The sequence below is a fragment of the Oncorhynchus keta genome, chromosome 33 (genome assembly GCF_023373465.1).
Source record: "Oncorhynchus keta strain PuntledgeMale-10-30-2019 chromosome 33, Oket_V2, whole genome shotgun sequence".
NCBI lineage: Eukaryota > Metazoa > Chordata > Actinopteri > Salmoniformes > Salmonidae > Oncorhynchus > Oncorhynchus keta.
In genome coordinates, this window is record NC_068453.1 from 14,425,451 (window position 1) to 14,443,284 (window position 17,834).

A 17,834-nucleotide genomic window follows, 5' to 3' on the forward strand; every position below is an offset into this window, starting at 1 on the left:
TAAAGTGTCAAACCACCTTTTTTCCCCCATACTTCACCTGTCATCCACCAAAAATTGCAATGTAACAAGTCGTCCAGTTTTGAGTGTTCATTTCATGTTCAAAACATTCTGAATACACCTGACCCGTGTTTTATTTATTTTATCTTCCACCCTGGTCATAGGCCTAAGCCATGTCAACATACGTAGAATTGCAGGAAATTAGCTTTAAAATAGTAACGTTTCCCCCTCTCTAGGGGTTGTGCCAGGGGGCAAGGAAATTCACATAGCAAATCTCTCTAAGCTTTCTTCAAAAGTTGGCAGCTCTGCAAAATGAACAAACGAAGTAGGCAGCAGCATATATTTTAATGAGGCAAGTCAGTTCAGAACAAATTCTTATTGACAGCCTAGGAACAGTGGGTTAACTGCCTTGTTCAGGGGTAGAACAACTGAGTTTTACCTTGTCAGCTAATGGATTCAATCCAGCAACTTTTTGGTTACTAGTCTGATGCTCTAACCACTAGGGTACCTGCCGCAGCCATAGAAGCACAGTGACATGCCTCAATGCAGTCATATTGGTTTGTTATTGGGGGTGTGGCTTTCAGTTGGCTCTTTTTGGCAACACATCCTGTGAGTTAATTTGTTCATATTTCATCGAATCGGACTAACTCAGTGCACTGCTCGCTATGAATTATATATGATGGTGTTTGCATGTTTATGTAAAAAGACTAATGGCCTGTTTGGAACACAGACAAGTAAAGAGCAGTTTTTGTTATTGTTGCTCAATCTGATTTAGTGGGCCATGGCTCCCCATTGGGCCCACCCTGGCCTACGTCTCTGGTTAAGAAACATCATGTCAAATCTAAGGTTACCGCAAATGATTGTGACAGAAGGGATATTTTCAGTCATGACCACTCCAGGTCTTAAGGTGGCAGTAAAAACTAATCTCTGCACTGTAAATACCTATTACAGAGAGAAGAAGAACGAAGGGCTATCGTAAATCGCCACTATTTACATTGATTTGCGTCCACCGCCTGCTGATTGCCGGTAAAATGGGGCAGGGCTAGGGCAGTTCCGTAACGCTTTGCCGAATTTGGAGCAGTTCATAAATGTGATTGTGAAACATAGCAATTACCGCTCGATTAAATACTATGGATCCCAATCGGATAATTCAAGCACTGAAAGGGACGATAGATCCCAACCTTCGGATAGCAGCTGAAAACGAACTCAATCAGGTGGGTGAATGGCCAAAATAACTTTGTTGTTTTTGTTATTCGGGCAGCATGAACCCATTTCCAGAAAGGGTTGTCCGTGTTTATGATTTGGATCGCAATAAGGCCATGTTTCGGGATCAATGATTTTGTCTTTCTATAACTTATATGTGCATCTCTATGTTTATTTTTTAGGACACGAAACAGTAGTTTGACATTTAATGTAACTTCCGACACAAACTGTTGCACCGGAGAACAATAGAATTTTGAGGCAGTGTGCGCACACTGTGCAGCAGTCCAGAGATGTGGCTTTTCGTGAAACAATCTAGCTAGCAAGTGTCCGATTTGATTGTAATTGTAGACATCATGCGCGAGTTGAAACATTGTAACAATTGCAGAAATTTCAGCCAGCGATAGTAAAAGTTTACAATTCTGATGGGATTTGACCGGTGAATTCGTTAGAATCGCTCTTTCATCCAAAACCAAATCTAAATGCGATAGACAAATGCATCTTTAAAGGGTCAATCTGCAATTGCCACATCTATTTTTCGACTATAAATTCATCATATGTACCTATTGATTCGTGAAGAATCTCCCGAGTTTAGTTCCACTCTCCCACCCCATCAGAATCCAAAATATAAACTTGTTTCACTCTGTTTGTAAACAAAGGGAAATGTAAACAAACTCTATAGCCTCGTGTTTATTTCATGGATGGTCAGGCCTTGCATCCATAGCTCAGTCTATGAATTTAATAGTAGTTCATTTTCTTCAGCCACTTCCTCAGCTTTTTACTGAATTAGGGGCGGGCAGAACGCTGTGTTAGTTGAAAGATGTGTTACATATAAGACTTGTAGCACATGCAGGCCTAGGTCATGATTGCATCACTGAGAATAACTACATCTGCAATAGGGCTGCACTGCCTTGACTTTACATAATGTCCACTTCAGTAGGTTTACACTAATCAGGACAAAAGATTGGTGTGTCTGTGTGAAATGCCTGTCAGTGATGCAACCAAGTGACATTAGGGGCATTTGCTGGAGACAGAATGCTGACTGTTCTGCAGCAGGTGAGCAGTTTTGACAGGCAGAGGAGGAGGGATAGAGGGAGATAGTGAGGGAAAGAGAAAGCGTTCGGTACAAAATATCCCTTTTTAAATTGTTGGTTTCTGGTTATATCTTTGACAGACCATGGCTTATTCTACTACCTTAAATCTGATAACTGGTCTGGGAGCGAGCGAATAGGCTACATGCTTCACCTGTTGTGTATTTTCCTTGTTCTTCATTTAGTACTGACCTCAACAAACAACCTGGGAATCCACCTCCTTACACTCTGCCATGTCACCATAAAGATGTTTTGACCCCTGTGCTCACGATGTGCTGTAGATGTCAAACTGACCGCTCAAGTGGTCAGGCGCTTGACTGTATGGGGTCCGATTTGGGTTGAGCTCATTTCAAGGCAGTCTTATCTTGTGTGTTCCAGTCGTACAAGATCATCAACTTCGCCCCCACTCTGCTCCAGATCATTGTGTCTGAACAGGTGGAGTTCCCTGTTCGCCAAGCAGGTAAGAACCCTGCCCCAGAACATGACATAAAGACCTGCATCTGGCTGTTTTTAAAACATCACTGGACCAATGCAACAGCTACAAACAACACTGATAATAGCCTCACTTTGGGCCGGTGTCCCGGACACAGATCGAGCCTCCTGGACAGAAGTCACTTTCAATGGAGATTCTTCATCAAGCTGGCTTTTTAGCTGCCACGTGAATGAATGAATTGTAAGGTAGAATTGTGTCAGTCTTGCCAGTCTGAGTGATGTTTATCTTTGTGCGCCAGCGGCCATCTACCTAAAGAACATGGTGAGCCAGTACTGGCAGGACCGCGAGCCCTCTCTAGGGGAGGTGGTGTTCCCCTTCAACATCCACGAGAACGACCGCACGCAGATCAGAGACAACATCGTGGAGGGCATCATCCAGTGTCCCGAGTCCATCCGGTGGGTCCTGCTGTCCTAACCTCCTTTACCTTCCTTAACACACTCACCCTTACCTCTTAGCCTGATACTCAGGGCAGGTGGTGCCGTGCTCCGGTCCCCTGCTCTGCTCTACCAAGAGCCTTTGAAACTGTGTCACTTGATTGTATAGGTGACTACAAGTGCCCAATGAAGAGCGATGGGAGGATAATTTAGTGATGGCATGTTAGAGAAAGAATACAATGCTGATGTATGTATGTGTGTGTATTCTCTCTCCCAGGGCCCAGTTGACAGTGTGTTTGCGAGCCATCATAAAGCACGACTTCCCCGGGCGCTGGACGGCCATAGTGGATAAGATCGGCCTGTATCTGCAGTCTCAGAACAGTGGCAGCTGGTACGGCAGCCTCCTGGCCCTCTACCAGCTGGTCAAGACCTACGAGTGAGTCAACCACCCGAGGATCACTTACTAGTGATCAAGTCATAACGATGCTGTATTTTGAGACACCATTTTTTAGTCCGAGTTTAGTAGTTCTGGTGTATAAGCTGAGTGACATAAATGATTATTCCATTTACACTTTTCACTCATTGCACCCAGCTTGTTGTCGATGATGTCACATCTGCGTGCTGTCTCATGCTGATGTGCTGTGTGTGTCTGTGTCTATGTCTATGTCTGTGTGTGTGTCAGGTATAAGAAGGCGGAGGAGAGGGATCCGCTGCTAGCAGCCATGCAGATCTTCCTGCCCCGTATACAGCAGCTCGTCACCCAGCTACTGCCTGACGGCACCATCTTCTCTGTCCTCATACAGAAACAGATCCTCAAGATCTTCCACGCACTCGTACAGGTGAGAGAAGGGACTGTGTGTGTGTGACTGACTGACTGTACGCTCAAGTGTCTGTGACTAACTGCATGTGGCATGCGTGTGCACGTTTGTGTGATACTAATACCAGTGTGTGTCTATTCTGCTCCTACAGTACTCCCTGCCTCTCCAGCTGATTAATAACACAGTCATTACTCAGTGGATGGAGATCCTCAGAGCTGTTATGGACAGAGATGTCCCCCCAGTAAGGTTTATCTCATCCTTCTTCATTGTGTAGACCTTCTGCAAATTCCTCTACCTATGTTTTTTTTTTATTGAAGGGGAGTAAAAAACCTCTGTTGTGTGTGTGTGGTTGCTAGGAGACGTTGGAAGTGGATGAGGACGACCGTCCCGACTTGGTGTGGTGGAAGAGTAAGAAGTGGGCCCTACACATCATCACCAGACTGTTCGAGAGGTGAGGGGACACGGGAGATGTGTTTGTGTGTTGATGAATTTGGATGTATGTTGATGTGAATATGTTTGTGTGTTTATGGATCGTAGCCTTTCTTTTCAGTCTAACCATATTCTTCTATACTTGCGTGGCAGGTACGGAAGCCCAGGCAACGTGACGAAGGAGTACTTTGAGTTTGCAGACTTTTTCTTGAAGACGTACGCTGTAGGGATCCAACAGGTAATAGTTTGCAGACTTTTTCTTGAAGACGTACGCTGTAGGGATCCAACAGGTAATAGTTTGCAGACTTTTTCTTGAAGACGTACGCTGTAGGGATCCAACAGGTAAGAGTTTGCAGACTTTTTCTTGAAGACGTACGCTGTAGGGATCCAACAGGTAATAGTTTGTAGACTTTTTCTTGAAGACGTACGCTGTAGGGATCCAACAGGTAATAGTTTGCAGACTTTTTCTTGAAGACGTACGCTGTAGGGATCCAACAGGTAAGAGTTTGCAGACTTTTTCTTGAAGACGTACGCTGTAGGGATCCAACAGGTAATAGTTTGTAGACTTTTTCTTAAAGACGTACGCTGTAGGGATCCAACAGGTAAGAGTTTGTAACACTCTAAATATTTACATCAAACCTTGAATGTATATATGTCTGTTGTCCACATCTACCAATGTTGATGTATGTGTGTACATGAGCAGCGGTAGTCTTCTGTTAAAGTCTGACCTTGTACGATCTGGTGTGACCTCTTCTCTGGGTGGTCTCCTTCAGGTCCTGTTGAAGGTGCTGGACCAACACCGACAGAAGCAGTATGTCACGCCTCACGTTCTCCAGAAATCTCTTAACTACCTGAACCAGGGCCTGTCTCACTCCCTCACCTGGAAACACATGAAGCCACACATGCAGGTGGGTCACACACACACACACACACACACACACACACACACACACACACACACACACACACACACACACACACACACACACTCACTTTCTCTGAACGACCTGAACCATTGCCTGTCTCACTCCCTCACCTGGAAACCCATAAAGCCACACATGCAGGTGGGTCACACACACACACACACACTTTCTCTGAATGACCTGAACCATTGCCTGTCTCACTCCCTCACCTGGAAACCCATAAAGCCACACATGCAGGTGGGTCACACACACACACACACACACTTTCTCTGAACGACCTGAACCATTGCCTGTCTCACTCCCTCACCTGGAAACCCATAAAGCCACACATGCAGGTGGGTCACACACACACACACACACACACACACACACACTTTCTCTGAACGACCTGAACCATTGCCTGTCTCACTCCCTCACCTGGAAACCCATAAAGCCACACATGCAGGTGGGTCATACAGACACCACTACACCTTGTATCCCTGTGACATGTAAATAATAATGGATTTATATATATATAGCGCTTCTCCATCACAAATGTGGGATTGTGTGTGAAATTACACCTTGTTATACCATTGTTATAAGGTTGTGACATTACACTTTGGATTGAGTTACAGTATGTAACTTTGATTAATCTTCATGTCAGCATTTAAATCCACTGTTTAGTAATTGATCTAATCTGAATACCGCTATGCTTCTAAAAACTGTTGCAATTCCACTTCTGGCAGTTAGTAGTTAACCTGAACGTGTGTGTACTGTGTGTTCCACAGACCATCAGCCAAGAGGTGATCTTCCCTCTAATGTGTTACAAAGACGAGGATGAGAAACTGTGGCAGGAGGATCCATACGAGTACATCCGCATGAAGTTCAGTGAGTACACACGTTCTGTAACTCAATCAGTTAGTAGTTACGGAGGTAGTGGGACATTGTATGGTCTGTATACACAGGCTTCCGTAGAATAGACATACAGTGAATTGTGAGCTTGGCTGGGTTTCTTTCTCTGTTCCAGATGTGTATGATGACCATGCCCTCCCTGCCACTGCCGCCCAGAGCCTCCTGTGTAAAGCAGCCCGCAAGAGGAAGGAGGTGAGTGGAGAACCACACTAGAACCTAACAAACACTACCCAACAGTCCTAAATAGCTTATTTTCCTAGTTTCCTTTCCTTAACTGAGTCTTTGCTGATATGACTTTCATCACTGCTCTGCCCCCCCCTCTTCCCAGGTTCTTCCCCAGATGATGGAGTTCTGCCACCAGATCATGATGGAGCCCTCTGCTGACCCCCGCAGGAAGGATGGGGCACTGCACGTCATCGGCTCACTGGCCGAACTCCTACTGAAGGTCAGCAGTGTGTGTGTCTCTGTACTTTCTCCTCTTGTTTTATGGCCTGTTTAGTCTATCTGTGACTGAGTCTTCTCTTCCTGTTGTCGTCCTGTAGAAGCGGGTGTACAGGGAGCAGATGGAGCTGATGTTACAGAACTATGTGTTCCCTCTACTCAACTCCCCTCTGGGATACCTCCGGGCTAGGGTGAGAGAGAGACACACACACACAAATCAAATCAAAATCAAATCAAATGTATTTATATAGCCCTTCGTACATCAGCTGATATCTCAAAGTGCTGTACAGAAACCCAGCCTAAAACCCCAAACAGCAAGCAATGCAGGTGTAGAAGCACACACACACACACACACACACGCAGCGCGCTTTCACTCCAAGGGGCCTCTAACCCAACTCTTCTCATGGAGCTGAGAATGGGTGTGTAAGAACATGTGTGAGTGTGTTTGCAGTTCTTCAATCTTTAAAATGGCTCCTTCCCTCTTTATATCTACAGTCCTGTTGGGTGCTACATTCCATACAGTCCCATCCATGTGAGTCAGAATGGTCTGTCAGTCCTGTTTTATATAGACTAAACATCCCCCTCCCTGCATTTCTTTACCCCCCTCACCCCTGCTCTTTTACTTACTGGCCACCTTCGGGCAGGTGAACGTGTTGGGAAGCACCACTGCACATTTTGGTGACTGGAAGTGGATAGTGCTGATTTGTACATGATGTGGATAGGCTCCAAACTGATAGCGATGCCCATCCGTGTGGGATATAGATCAGTGATTGTAGATATAGATCAGTGATTGTAACCCTGTGTTTGTCCTCAGTCGTGCTGGGTGCTGCATTCGTTCAGCCCGCTGCGTTTCCATAACGAGTTGGTCTTGAGGAATGCGGTGGAGCTGGTCAAACAGGGCCTCATAGCAGACAAGGAGATGCCCGTCAAGGTGGAGGCTGCTATCGCCTTGCAGACACTGGTCAGCAACCAGGAGCAAGGTCTGAGGTTCACACACATGCATGGACACACACACACACACACACACACTGAACCCTCTCTCTCCCTCTCTTTAGCTAAGGTCTACATCAGGCCCTACATCAGGCCTGTCATGCAGGAGCTGCTCCACGTCATCAAGGAGACGGAGAACGATGACCTCACTAACGTCATTCAAAAGATGATCTGCGAGTACAACCAGGAAGTGGCTGTCATCGCCGTCGACATGACCCAGAACCTGGTACGCCTCCATTGTCGTGCTCTACTGGTTAACTGTGTGTGTGTGTGTGTGTGTGTGTGTGTGTGTGTGTGTGTGTGTGTGTGTGTGTGTGTGTGTGTGTGTGTGTGTGTGTGTGTGTGTGTGTGTGTGTACAGGCGTCCGCATTTGTTTCTTGAGGCAAGCCAAAGTCGATAGCGGACTGCACCAAACATCTTCGTTAGATGTGAAATTGCGTGACTAAGATCTCCTAGGCATGCCATTTTTTTAGTTAGATTAATTCTGACTGTTTTGGCTGCGGTGTCTCAAGACGGACAAACAGTACTATTGTCGTTTTTTCCCCCCATTTTTTTTTCAAGCAAAGGTCATTTTAAGCCAGCACAGACAAACCGAAGCATGCGAAAGCCTTAACACCGCCTGCATATGTGTGTCTCCAGGCCGAGATCTTCACCAAGGTGCTACAGAGTGAAGAGTATGAAGAGAGTGAAGACAAGACGGTGATGGCTCTGGGGATCCTCAGCACCATAGACACCATACTCACTGTTATGGAGGACCACAAGGAGGTGAGACAGACACTGGATACTCACTCACACATTCTACAGATGTACACACACACTCACCCTATTCTGAATCGAGTCCTCTGGAGCTCCAGTTGAATGTGTGATGATTGGTGATTGATTTGCTCCCTCTCCCCTGCTTTGTGTGAACACACAGTGTTATTGAGCATGGGGGTGAATGTTATGTCAGACTAGGGCTGTGACGGTCATGTCATTTTGCGTGACTGTAATTGTCCTGCCAAATGACTGCTTAACGTAATAACGTAATAACTGTTTGATCTTTTACGCATATTTGTTCCTCTCCACTCCTGATTGCATGTGCCGCCATAGAAATAGAATGAATAGAACGGGCGTCCCCATTCAAGTCAATGATGGCATAAGTTTCATAATGTTGTTAAGAGTCCACGTTACCGCGGGAAACGCTCAACCGCGGGAATGCCCTGGCGTCCTGTCTTCAGCTGGCTGTTCGTTCCACTTTCTTTCATTTTTTTCTTCCCCATTTTACGGTTATGACTTATTTTCATGGAGGTCTTCATCCGTAACCGTCGGTTATATGGTAATTGTGCCAGCCCTATGTCAGACCGATATTAGCCTGGGATCAATAGATGATCTTTAACCTTTTGTTATCACTTTCTCTTTCTGCCTGTATCTTCCCTCTCTCACCCTCTTGACTGCCTCTCGTTCTTTCGTTATCGTGTTCTCTCTCTTTCCCTCTCTCCCTCTCCATCTCCCTCTCTCTCAGATCACTCAGCAGTTGGAGGGCATCTGTTTACAGGTGATAGGCCTGGTGCTGCAGAAGCCCATCATAGGTATGGCAGGTGTGTGTGCTCACGTCACTCTGTTTTTGTGTGTACACACATACTCATTTGTTTGCTGTGTGTGTCTATTCCTCTCTGTGACCTTTTGTGTGTGTGTGTGTGCTTTTCACACACACCTCACACAATAACCATATTCATCTCACTTCCCTGTTCCAGTGAGCCACCCCCCTCTTTTGTATAACACCTTGTCCATTTCCGTCTCACAATGAACACTGTCTAACTGTCAAAAGCTGTTCACCTTGCACTTCCCAAATCCCAGATGACCAGGCACCATTCATGCCTGTAATTGGCTCGTGTGTGTGTGTTTCTGGGTGTGTAATCCCATCTGTGGTGTGTGTGTGTGTGTGTGTGTGTGTGTCTGTATCACCTCTGTGCTGTGTGTGTAAGGAGAGAATACAGCTCTATGTTAATGAATGGATTATGTGATAACCTGTTATAACGAGAGTTTCCTTCAGGACGAGTGGAAGGGTCATTGTGGAAGATTATTTATCTCTCAAAGGGAAACATCAATTCGATGATCTGTTTCCTCCTCTTCTCCCTCCCCTCCAGAGTTCTACGAGGAGATTCTGTCCCTGGCGTTTGGGTTGACCTGCCAGACCATCTCCCCTCAGATGTGGCAGCTACTGGTGGTTCTCTACGGGGTCTTCCAGCACGACTGCTTTGACTACTTCACGGGTACAGTACAGAGTCACTGGTCAACAGTCACCTGTCTGTTAGTGAGAATATTGGGCTTACACACCTGTCTAGATGAACATTGAATATCACAGTGAATGTAATGTCGAATTGCATGATGGTGACGCTGATGCTCGCCCAACACGATGATGATCTCGGTCTGGTCTCTTTCAGATATGATGCCTCTTTTGCACAACTACGTTACCGTGGATACAGACACGCTCCTGTCCAACCCCAAATACTTAGAGGTCATATACACCATGTGCAAAAAGGTGTGTGTGTGTGTGTTTATGTGTTCAGGTAGAGTTTGATGAAGTGTCCCATGTTGACCTTTGACTCCTGTGCTGTAGGTGCTGACCAGTGATGCAGGTGAGGATGCAGAGTGTCACGCTGCTAAGCTGCTAGAGGTCATCGTCCTCCAGTGTCGGGGGAGGGGCATCGACCAGGTGAGAATGACCGCGAAGACTTCTGGGTAGTATTTAAGGGTAGACGTGGTCCCAGTTCAGCCCAAACCAGTTAGCTTTCCTTTCCCACACCCTGAATCTCCCGTTAGGAGGGATGATTGCTATCAATATTGTATTGATTCTTCTCTCTCAGCCCCATGTTATCTGCCACAGTTTTAATGATCTTCCTGTAAATGTCAGACAGATATTACCCAGTCAACAATAGCTATCTCTTGTTCTCTCTCTTTCTCACTCCCTCTTCCCCTCCAGTGTATCCCGTTGTTCGTGGAGGCTGTGTTGGAGCGGCTAACCAGAGGTGTGAAGTCCAGTGAGCTGAGGACCATGTGTCTGCAGGTGGCCATCGCTGCTCTCTACTACAACCCAGCCCTGCTCATCCACACGCTGGACAACATGCACTTCCCCCACACCCCACAGCCCATCACCGCTCACTTCATCAACCAGTGGATGAATGATACTGAGTTCTTCCTGGGGTAAGTGTATAAACTAAGCCATACGCCTGTCGTGTCTTTGGCTATGCCGGATTAAGTGATATGCTATTCTATAAAATCCTTTATCCGTAATTAATATTACCTGATTGAGCTCATCATGTAAATGTAATTAGCTAGAGAGTCGGGGCACCACAAAATAATATTTATAGAGCTGTTATCTTCCGAATAAACTCTTAAAGACCTAGTATTATTTTACATCAATAGCAGTCAATATTAATCGTCACCTTAATTCAGTTTCATCTGAAAGTTGTACATTCTTGGTTATCTTCACAAACCCTGGCTAACAAGTTGAGTCAGCAATACAAAATTGGGTTTAATTATTTATTTACTAAATACAGTGCCTTGCGAAAGTATTCGGCCCCATTGAACTTTGCGACCTTTTGCCACATTTCAGGCTTCAAACATAAAGATATAAAACTGTATTTTTTTGTGAAGAATCAACAACAAGTGGGACACAATCATGAAGTGGAACGACATTTATTGGATATTTCAAACGTTTTTAACAAATCAAAAACTGAAAAATTGGGCGTGCAAAATTATTCAGCCCCTTTACTTTCAGTGCAGCAAACTCTCCAGAAGTTCAGTGAGGATCTCTGAATGATCCAATGTTGACCTAAATGACTAATGATGATAAATACAATCCACCTGTGTGTAATCGGGTCTCCGTATAAATGCACCTGCACTGTGATAGTTTCAGAGGTCCGTTAAAAGCGCAGAGAGCATCATGAAGAACAAGGAACACACCAGGCAGGTCCGAGATACTGTTGTGAAGAAGTTTAAAGCCGGATTTGGATACAAAAAGATTTCCCAAGCTTTAAACATCCCAAGGAGCACTGTGCAAGTGATAATATTGAAATGGAAGGAGTATCAGACCACTGCAAATCTACCAAGACCTGGCCGTCCCTCTAAACTTTCAGCTCATACAAGGAGAAGACTGATCAGAGATGCAGCCAAGAGGCCCATGATCACTCTGGATGAACTGCAGAGATCTACAGCTGAGGTGGGAGACTCTGTCCATAGGACAACAATCAGTCGTATATTGCACAAATCTGGCCTTTATGGAAGAGTGGCAAGAAGAAAGCCATTTGTTAAAGATATCCATAAAAAGTGTTGTTTAAAGTTTGCCACAAGCCACCTGGGAGACACACCAAACATGTGGAAGAAGGTGCTCTGGTCAGATGAAACCAAAATTGAACTTGCAACAATGCAAAATGTTATGTTTGTCGTAAAAGCAACACAGCTCATCACCCTGAACACACCATCCCCACTGTCAAACATGGTGGTGGCAGCATCATGGTTTGGGCCTGCTTTTCTTCAGCAGGGACAGGGAAGATGGTTAAAATTGATGGGAAGATGGATGGAGCCAAATACAGGACCATTCTGGAAGAAAAGCTGATGGAGTCTGCAAAAGACCTGAGACTGGGACGGAGATTTGTCTTCCAACAAGACAATGATCCAAAACATAAAGCAAAATCTACAATGGAATGGTTCAAAAATAAACATATCCAGGTGTTAGAATGGCCAAGTCAAAGTCCAGACCTGAATCCAATCGAGAATCTGTGGAAAGAACTGAAAACTGCTGTTCACAAATACTCTCCATCCAACCTCACTGAGCTCGAGCTGTTTTGCAAGGAGGAATGGGAAAAAATTTCAGTCTCTCGATGTGCAAAACTGATAGACATATCCCAAGCGACTTACAGCTGTAATCGCAGCAAAAGGTGGCGCTACAAAGTTAACTTAAGGGGGCTGAATAATTTTGCACGCCCAATTTTTCAGTTTTTGATTTATTAAAAAAGTTTGAAAAATCCAATAAATGTCGTTCCACTTCATGATTGTGTCCCACTTGTTGTTGATTCTTCACAAAAAAATACAGTTTTATATCTTTGTTTGAAGCCTGAAATGTGGCAAAAGGTCGCAAAGTTCAAGGGGGCTGAATACTTTCGCAAGGCACTGTACCTAACTAATCACACAGAATTACATATACACAGAATGAATTATACCTTGATTACAAATGACGTCATAAAGGAAAATCGTTCCTAGCGGGCGGAAAAGATATGACAGCTGGTTACACAAAAGAAAAGGGGCTGTTGTAGTAACGTCGTTGTGTGGTAGACGGGGTACTCTGTCTGTTCTTTCCTAGCCTACGTTTGCAGCTGCTGTTGCTAACTCAACGGCTAGGAGGTATCACTTCTGTAGTGAATAAGAGTTCAAAGTTCATACCGTTCGCAACCAAAGCTCACGCTGAGGTTGGCTACGTTCTGTAGTTATTATCTGAACCATTCTGACATCGGACCGTCATCCTCACATCCTCGGAACGGGAGGTTACATTTTCGTCAAGGCTTTATATAGGAAGGCGAGAAGGGTGTGTCTAAAAAGTTTTATAACCCATGTCTCTTCACAGGGGCGGGCCACTGATTGAGCAGAACCCTAACCTTATGAAAACCCAAATCTCTCATTTGGAAGCTAAAATTACATTTAATCTTTTCACCAATAATTTTATATTCAAACATTTAAATTGAACAACAATTCCATGTGAATCCGATAACTCTGATGTGTAGACTTTCCACTGTAGAGTTTATGTCATCCTATCATCGATGAGACTGTCTCAGATGACAACCGAACTGACATCATATTCATTAACTACCACCGCATATGTTCAATTGGTCGGATTACCAGAATATAGTTAATTTCCCCCCACCTTCTGACGTTCCCAGAATCTCTATGTTAGCCAAGGGTTTTGCAAATGTCACATCAGTAGGGTAGAGAGAGGCAAAGGGGGGAAGAGGTATTTATGACTGTCATAAACCTACCACCAGGCCAACGTCATGACACGCCCTACATCCTATGCCATATACACAACCCACTATAAATTACACAGTGGCTAAACAACGTGCCCTAAACCATGATGCCTAAATACTACTAGACCCATACTGTATACAGTCAACTTCATCAACTATATTGTTAGCCATCACTGAGTCACACTGTGGTCTTCCTATAGCAGTGTAAAACATATGGGATATACAGTATTTATACCTACTACAGTACACTATACATGATTTATTCACCACCTACCTGTCGTTCATTCTCTCTCTCCCTCCCTCCACTCTTCCCTCTCCCAGGCTCCATGACCGTAAGATGTGTATCATCGGACTGAGTGTTCTGATGGAGCTACCCTCCAGGCCAGAGGTGGTCGAAGGGGTAGCGGCTCAGATCGTCCCCAGCGTCCTGCTCCTGTTCCTGGGGCTCAAACACCTGTACTCCTCCCGCCTCAACAAGCCAGACCTACTGGCCTGCACTGGGGTACCCGAGGAGGACCAGAACGGTGAGAGGAGGAAAACGGGCAACAGAGGAGGAGAGGGCAGGAGAAATGAGAGAGGAATGGAGAGAGCAGGCAAGAGAGGAGGAGAGAAAGGGAATGGCGAGTTGCTAATACTGTTGAGTCAAACCTTCTGTTTGGAAGCCATGGGGTAAGGTCAGGGATAATGTCAATGGTAGAAGATTAAGACTAGACCTAGATATGGATGTGGTAGGAATCAGTCCTCAGCTGATCACGCGTGTTGCTTTACACATCTGTGGCCAGGTTTCAACACCTCTCTCTCGCTTGACTCCTCACTCTGAATACAGGTCATATTAGTTGTACTACATTGCCCTACATGCCGCAGGGCAGCTGTGCTGGCATTCCTCAGTCAAGTGTAAAGATCGGCAGGGTACAGGGGACGTTAGGATGAAGGAAATTGTTATGTATGTTAGCTAAGCAGCTGTTACTGTAATTGGGTATATTAAAACGGCATTAAGAAAAAATTGTGCCTTTCAAAAAAGGTAAAAGGGTCATTTCTTTCTAGTCATTCTGTTTTTCTATGTGTTTGTGATTCGCTGTGTCTGTCTCTGTCTGCATGTGTGTTGCGTCCACAGAGGAGATCCCCAGTGATGAGGATGAGGTGAATGCAAACCGTAACACCACGATGCAACAGCAGACCTGCACACCCGTAGGCCACGAGGACGATGAGGAGGATGAAGACTACTGGGATGAAGAGGGGCTGGAGGGGACACCCCTGGAGGAGTACAACACGCCCTTGGACTATGACAATGGGGAGGACGAGTACCAGTTCTTCACCGCTGCCCTACTCAGTAAGCGGTTACACATCTACACACACCGACTCGCTCACAAACGCACACACAGCTACTTGTGCGCACACATACACACACATACTTATCTCATATGTATATACTGCACTCGATACCATCTACTGTATGCTGCCCTGTACCATCACTCATTCATATATCCTTATGTACATATTCTTTATCCCCTTACACTGTGTATAAGACAGTAGTTTTGGAATTGTTAGTTAGATTACTTGTTGGTTATCACTGCATTGTCGGAACTAGAAGCACAAGCATTTCGCTACACTCGCATTAACATCTGCTAACCATGTGTATGTGACAAATAAAATTTGATTTGATTTGAAAAAAAGGAATATGCATGCATACATGCCAGGCATCTAATTCCTTACTCTCCTGTGTGTACTATAGGGGTCCAGAACACTGACCAGCCTTGGTACCAGTCTCTGACCACGCCCCTCAGTGATGACCAGAAGAAACAGCTGCAGGAGATCTACAGCCTGTCCCAGCAGAGGAGGAGCACCGCCGCCAAGGGCCAATGGTGAGGCAGAAAAGAGGGCCAATGGGGGTGAGAGAGGACAGAGGGCCAATGGGGGTGAGAGAGGACAGAGGGCCAATGGGGGTGAGAGAGGACAGAGGGCCAATGGGGGTGAGAGAGGACAGAGGGCCAATGGGGGTGAGAGAGGACAGAAGGCCAATGGGGGTGAGAGAGGACAGAGGGCCAATGGGGGTGAGAGAGGACAGAGGGCCAATGGGGGTGAGAGAGGACAGAGGGCCAATGGGGGTGAGAGAGGACAGAGGGCCAATGGGGGTGAGAGAGGACAGAGGGCCAACGGGGGGTGAGAGAGGACAGGGGGCCAACAGGGAGGAGAGAGGACAGGGGGCAAACGGGGGGGGTGAAGAGAGGACAGGGGGCCAACGGGGGGGTGAAGAGAGGACAGGGGGCCAACGGGGGGAGAGAGGACAGAGGGCCAACGGGGGGGGAGAGAGGACAGAGGGCCAACGGGGGAGAGAGGACAGAGGGCCAATGGGTTGGGAGCTGGTGAGGCTGAAGAATAAGGATGCAGGGTGGAAAATACAACATACAGTAAAAGGTTGTTGATTTAAACATGTATTTTGACAAGCATGCTGTATTTTCCATTACGTTGAGTCCTAACACTGTGTCATGTTGTTTCAGAGCTGTAAGGGACTTGGCTGAAGGCCTGGATGGAAGGAGGAGTAGCAGCAGGCTTCTGGCCTGATCTGAAGTGGATTTAAAACACACCAAGAACTGTTTCAGTCCAGATCAGACCAGATCTAACTAGACTTTACTGATCTCACCAACACCGGGCCATCTAGACCCATAACTGAACTGGGTGGAGACCCACCAGAAACCATAATACCAGGACTTTACACACTTTACGGTTCATATCCCAGACCGTAATTGGACCACACCCACCCCAGAGAGTGTGTGTGTGTGTGTGTGTGTGTGTGTGTGTGTGTGTGTGTGTGTGTGTGTGTGTGTGTGTGTGTGTGTGTGTGTGTGTGTGTGTGTGTGTGTGTGTGTGTGTGTGTGTGTGTGTGTGTGTGTGTGTGTGAGAGAGGTTGATGTCCTACTCTGTATCACTGACCAGCGAATTCATCATCTAGTACAGTGCAGTCCTTGGGTCTGTGATTCTGTAACTGTGTGAATGTAAGTATTGTATACAAAATCCCTGTTTCTTTATAGCCTGGCTTTTGTATGGTCTTGAGAGGACTGGCCAGATGTCCTTGGTTGCCATAGCATCAATCAGAACCATATGTCAGTTAGTCTGAACCAAGGCTGTGGTGCTAATGGACGGACAGACAGACGTGTTTGGGGTGAAAGGTTAAGGGTTAGGGGTCAGTGACCTTTGACCCACGGGGGGGTTCCTTTCACTCTGATGAAATGTAATAGGGGGCAAGATGCTGGGAGGAGAGCTTTTGTTTGTCTCTGTCTTGTTTTTATAACTGTTTTCATTTTAACTTAAGAAAATCATAAACGTTCATGTAACATCTAGCCCAGTGCTCTTTCCTGTTATGTCACTATAGTGAGTGTTTGTAGGTTTGTGCTCCTCAGCCTGCAGGTGCGTGTGGGGGTTAAGATTTTTTATATTGATTTCGCAGAGAACATGTGGATATTGCTGTAGCTGAAACTTTGCATCTTTGAACATCTCTTCCTGCTCTGTTGAATCAATACTAGGTCAGAGTTCACTGCTGCGATCAATCCTCATTTATAAAACATCCAGCCCAGTAACACACAGTTGGATTGAACAACTACTGTAACATTATGCAGGTTAACAGTATCGGCAGGAGTAAATATGTTTTCATTTACAGGCTTCTCTCAGGGCCCATGTTCAGATACTTTAAAAGGGGATTCCTCCCTCCATGGTTCTGACACAAGACAGAGGGAATAACAGGGTGAAATCTGGCTTTCACCAGTCCACAAACTATCTGAACTTGGGTATCAAATTCATATCACAGCTGAGAATCTCTCCATACCAGACAGTTCTTTCTCTCGTGTCCCCAGCTGTCCAGAAAAATGTCCTCTGGAATGTTAGAGATGTCCAAATACCACAGGGCTTCTTTCTGCGTTTTATAGTCAGCATTTGATTCTCTAGTGGAGTCAGAGGGCTCTGCTTGCAGGGTTGGGAGTCAGATCCTGATGTTTCAGATTGGACACTTGGATGGGTTTTGGTAAAGCGATGGTGCTCTTGCTCTCCCTCTCTCTCTCCCTGTGTTAGTATTCTGTGTGTGTTCAGCTGCAGTTTGTATGTTCTAGCCCACTGCAGTTTGTACTGAAGACTGTGTGTGTGCGAGACATTAAGGAGCAGCCAAGCGTTGAAGAGCAGTCGAACTCTGCGGGCGGT

General features: G+C 45.7%; 1 protein-coding gene across 2 annotated transcripts; it reads left to right on the forward strand.

Moving 5' to 3' along the window:
• Positions 1-1,017: 1,017 nt before the first annotated feature.
• Positions 1,018-16,984, forward strand: LOC118365952 (importin-8-like). Of its 2 annotated transcripts, none has more exons than XM_052492071.1 (25): positions 1,018-1,211; positions 2,667-2,748; positions 3,020-3,176; positions 3,433-3,591; positions 3,838-3,994; positions 4,125-4,214; positions 4,330-4,424; positions 4,556-4,640; positions 5,176-5,310; positions 6,093-6,192; positions 6,332-6,408; positions 6,545-6,661; positions 6,759-6,848; positions 7,472-7,637; positions 7,713-7,873; positions 8,287-8,412; positions 9,149-9,224; positions 9,774-9,899; positions 10,071-10,168; positions 10,247-10,342; positions 10,610-10,830; positions 13,968-14,170; positions 14,761-14,976; positions 15,379-15,508; positions 16,145-16,984. In XM_052492071.1, coding segments are annotated over exons 1-25 (3,048 nt in total). In that variant the 5' UTR covers positions 1,018-1,127; the 3' UTR covers positions 16,146-16,984. The 2 variants fall into 2 exon arrangements, with proteins under 2 accessions (XP_052348031.1, XP_052348032.1); XM_052492072.1 differs by having other exon boundaries at positions 9,149-9,215.
• The last annotated feature ends 850 nt before the right edge of the window (positions 16,985-17,834 follow it).

What these genes read in the sequence shown, in the direction of transcription:
- LOC118365952 (XM_052492071.1), top strand. Translation starts at nt 1,128, where the DNA reads ATGGATCCCAATCGGATAATTCAAGCACTGAAAGGGACGATAGATCCC. An exon ending in ACGCTGTAGGGATCCAACAG is followed by an intron (nt 4,641 to 5,175) that starts GTAATAGTTTGC and finishes GGTCTCCTTCAG; the next exon opens with GTCCTGTTGAAGGTGCTGGA. An exon ending in ACATGAAGCCACACATGCAG is followed by an intron (nt 5,311 to 6,092) that starts GTGGGTCACACA and finishes TGTGTTCCACAG; the next exon opens with ACCATCAGCCAAGAGGTGAT.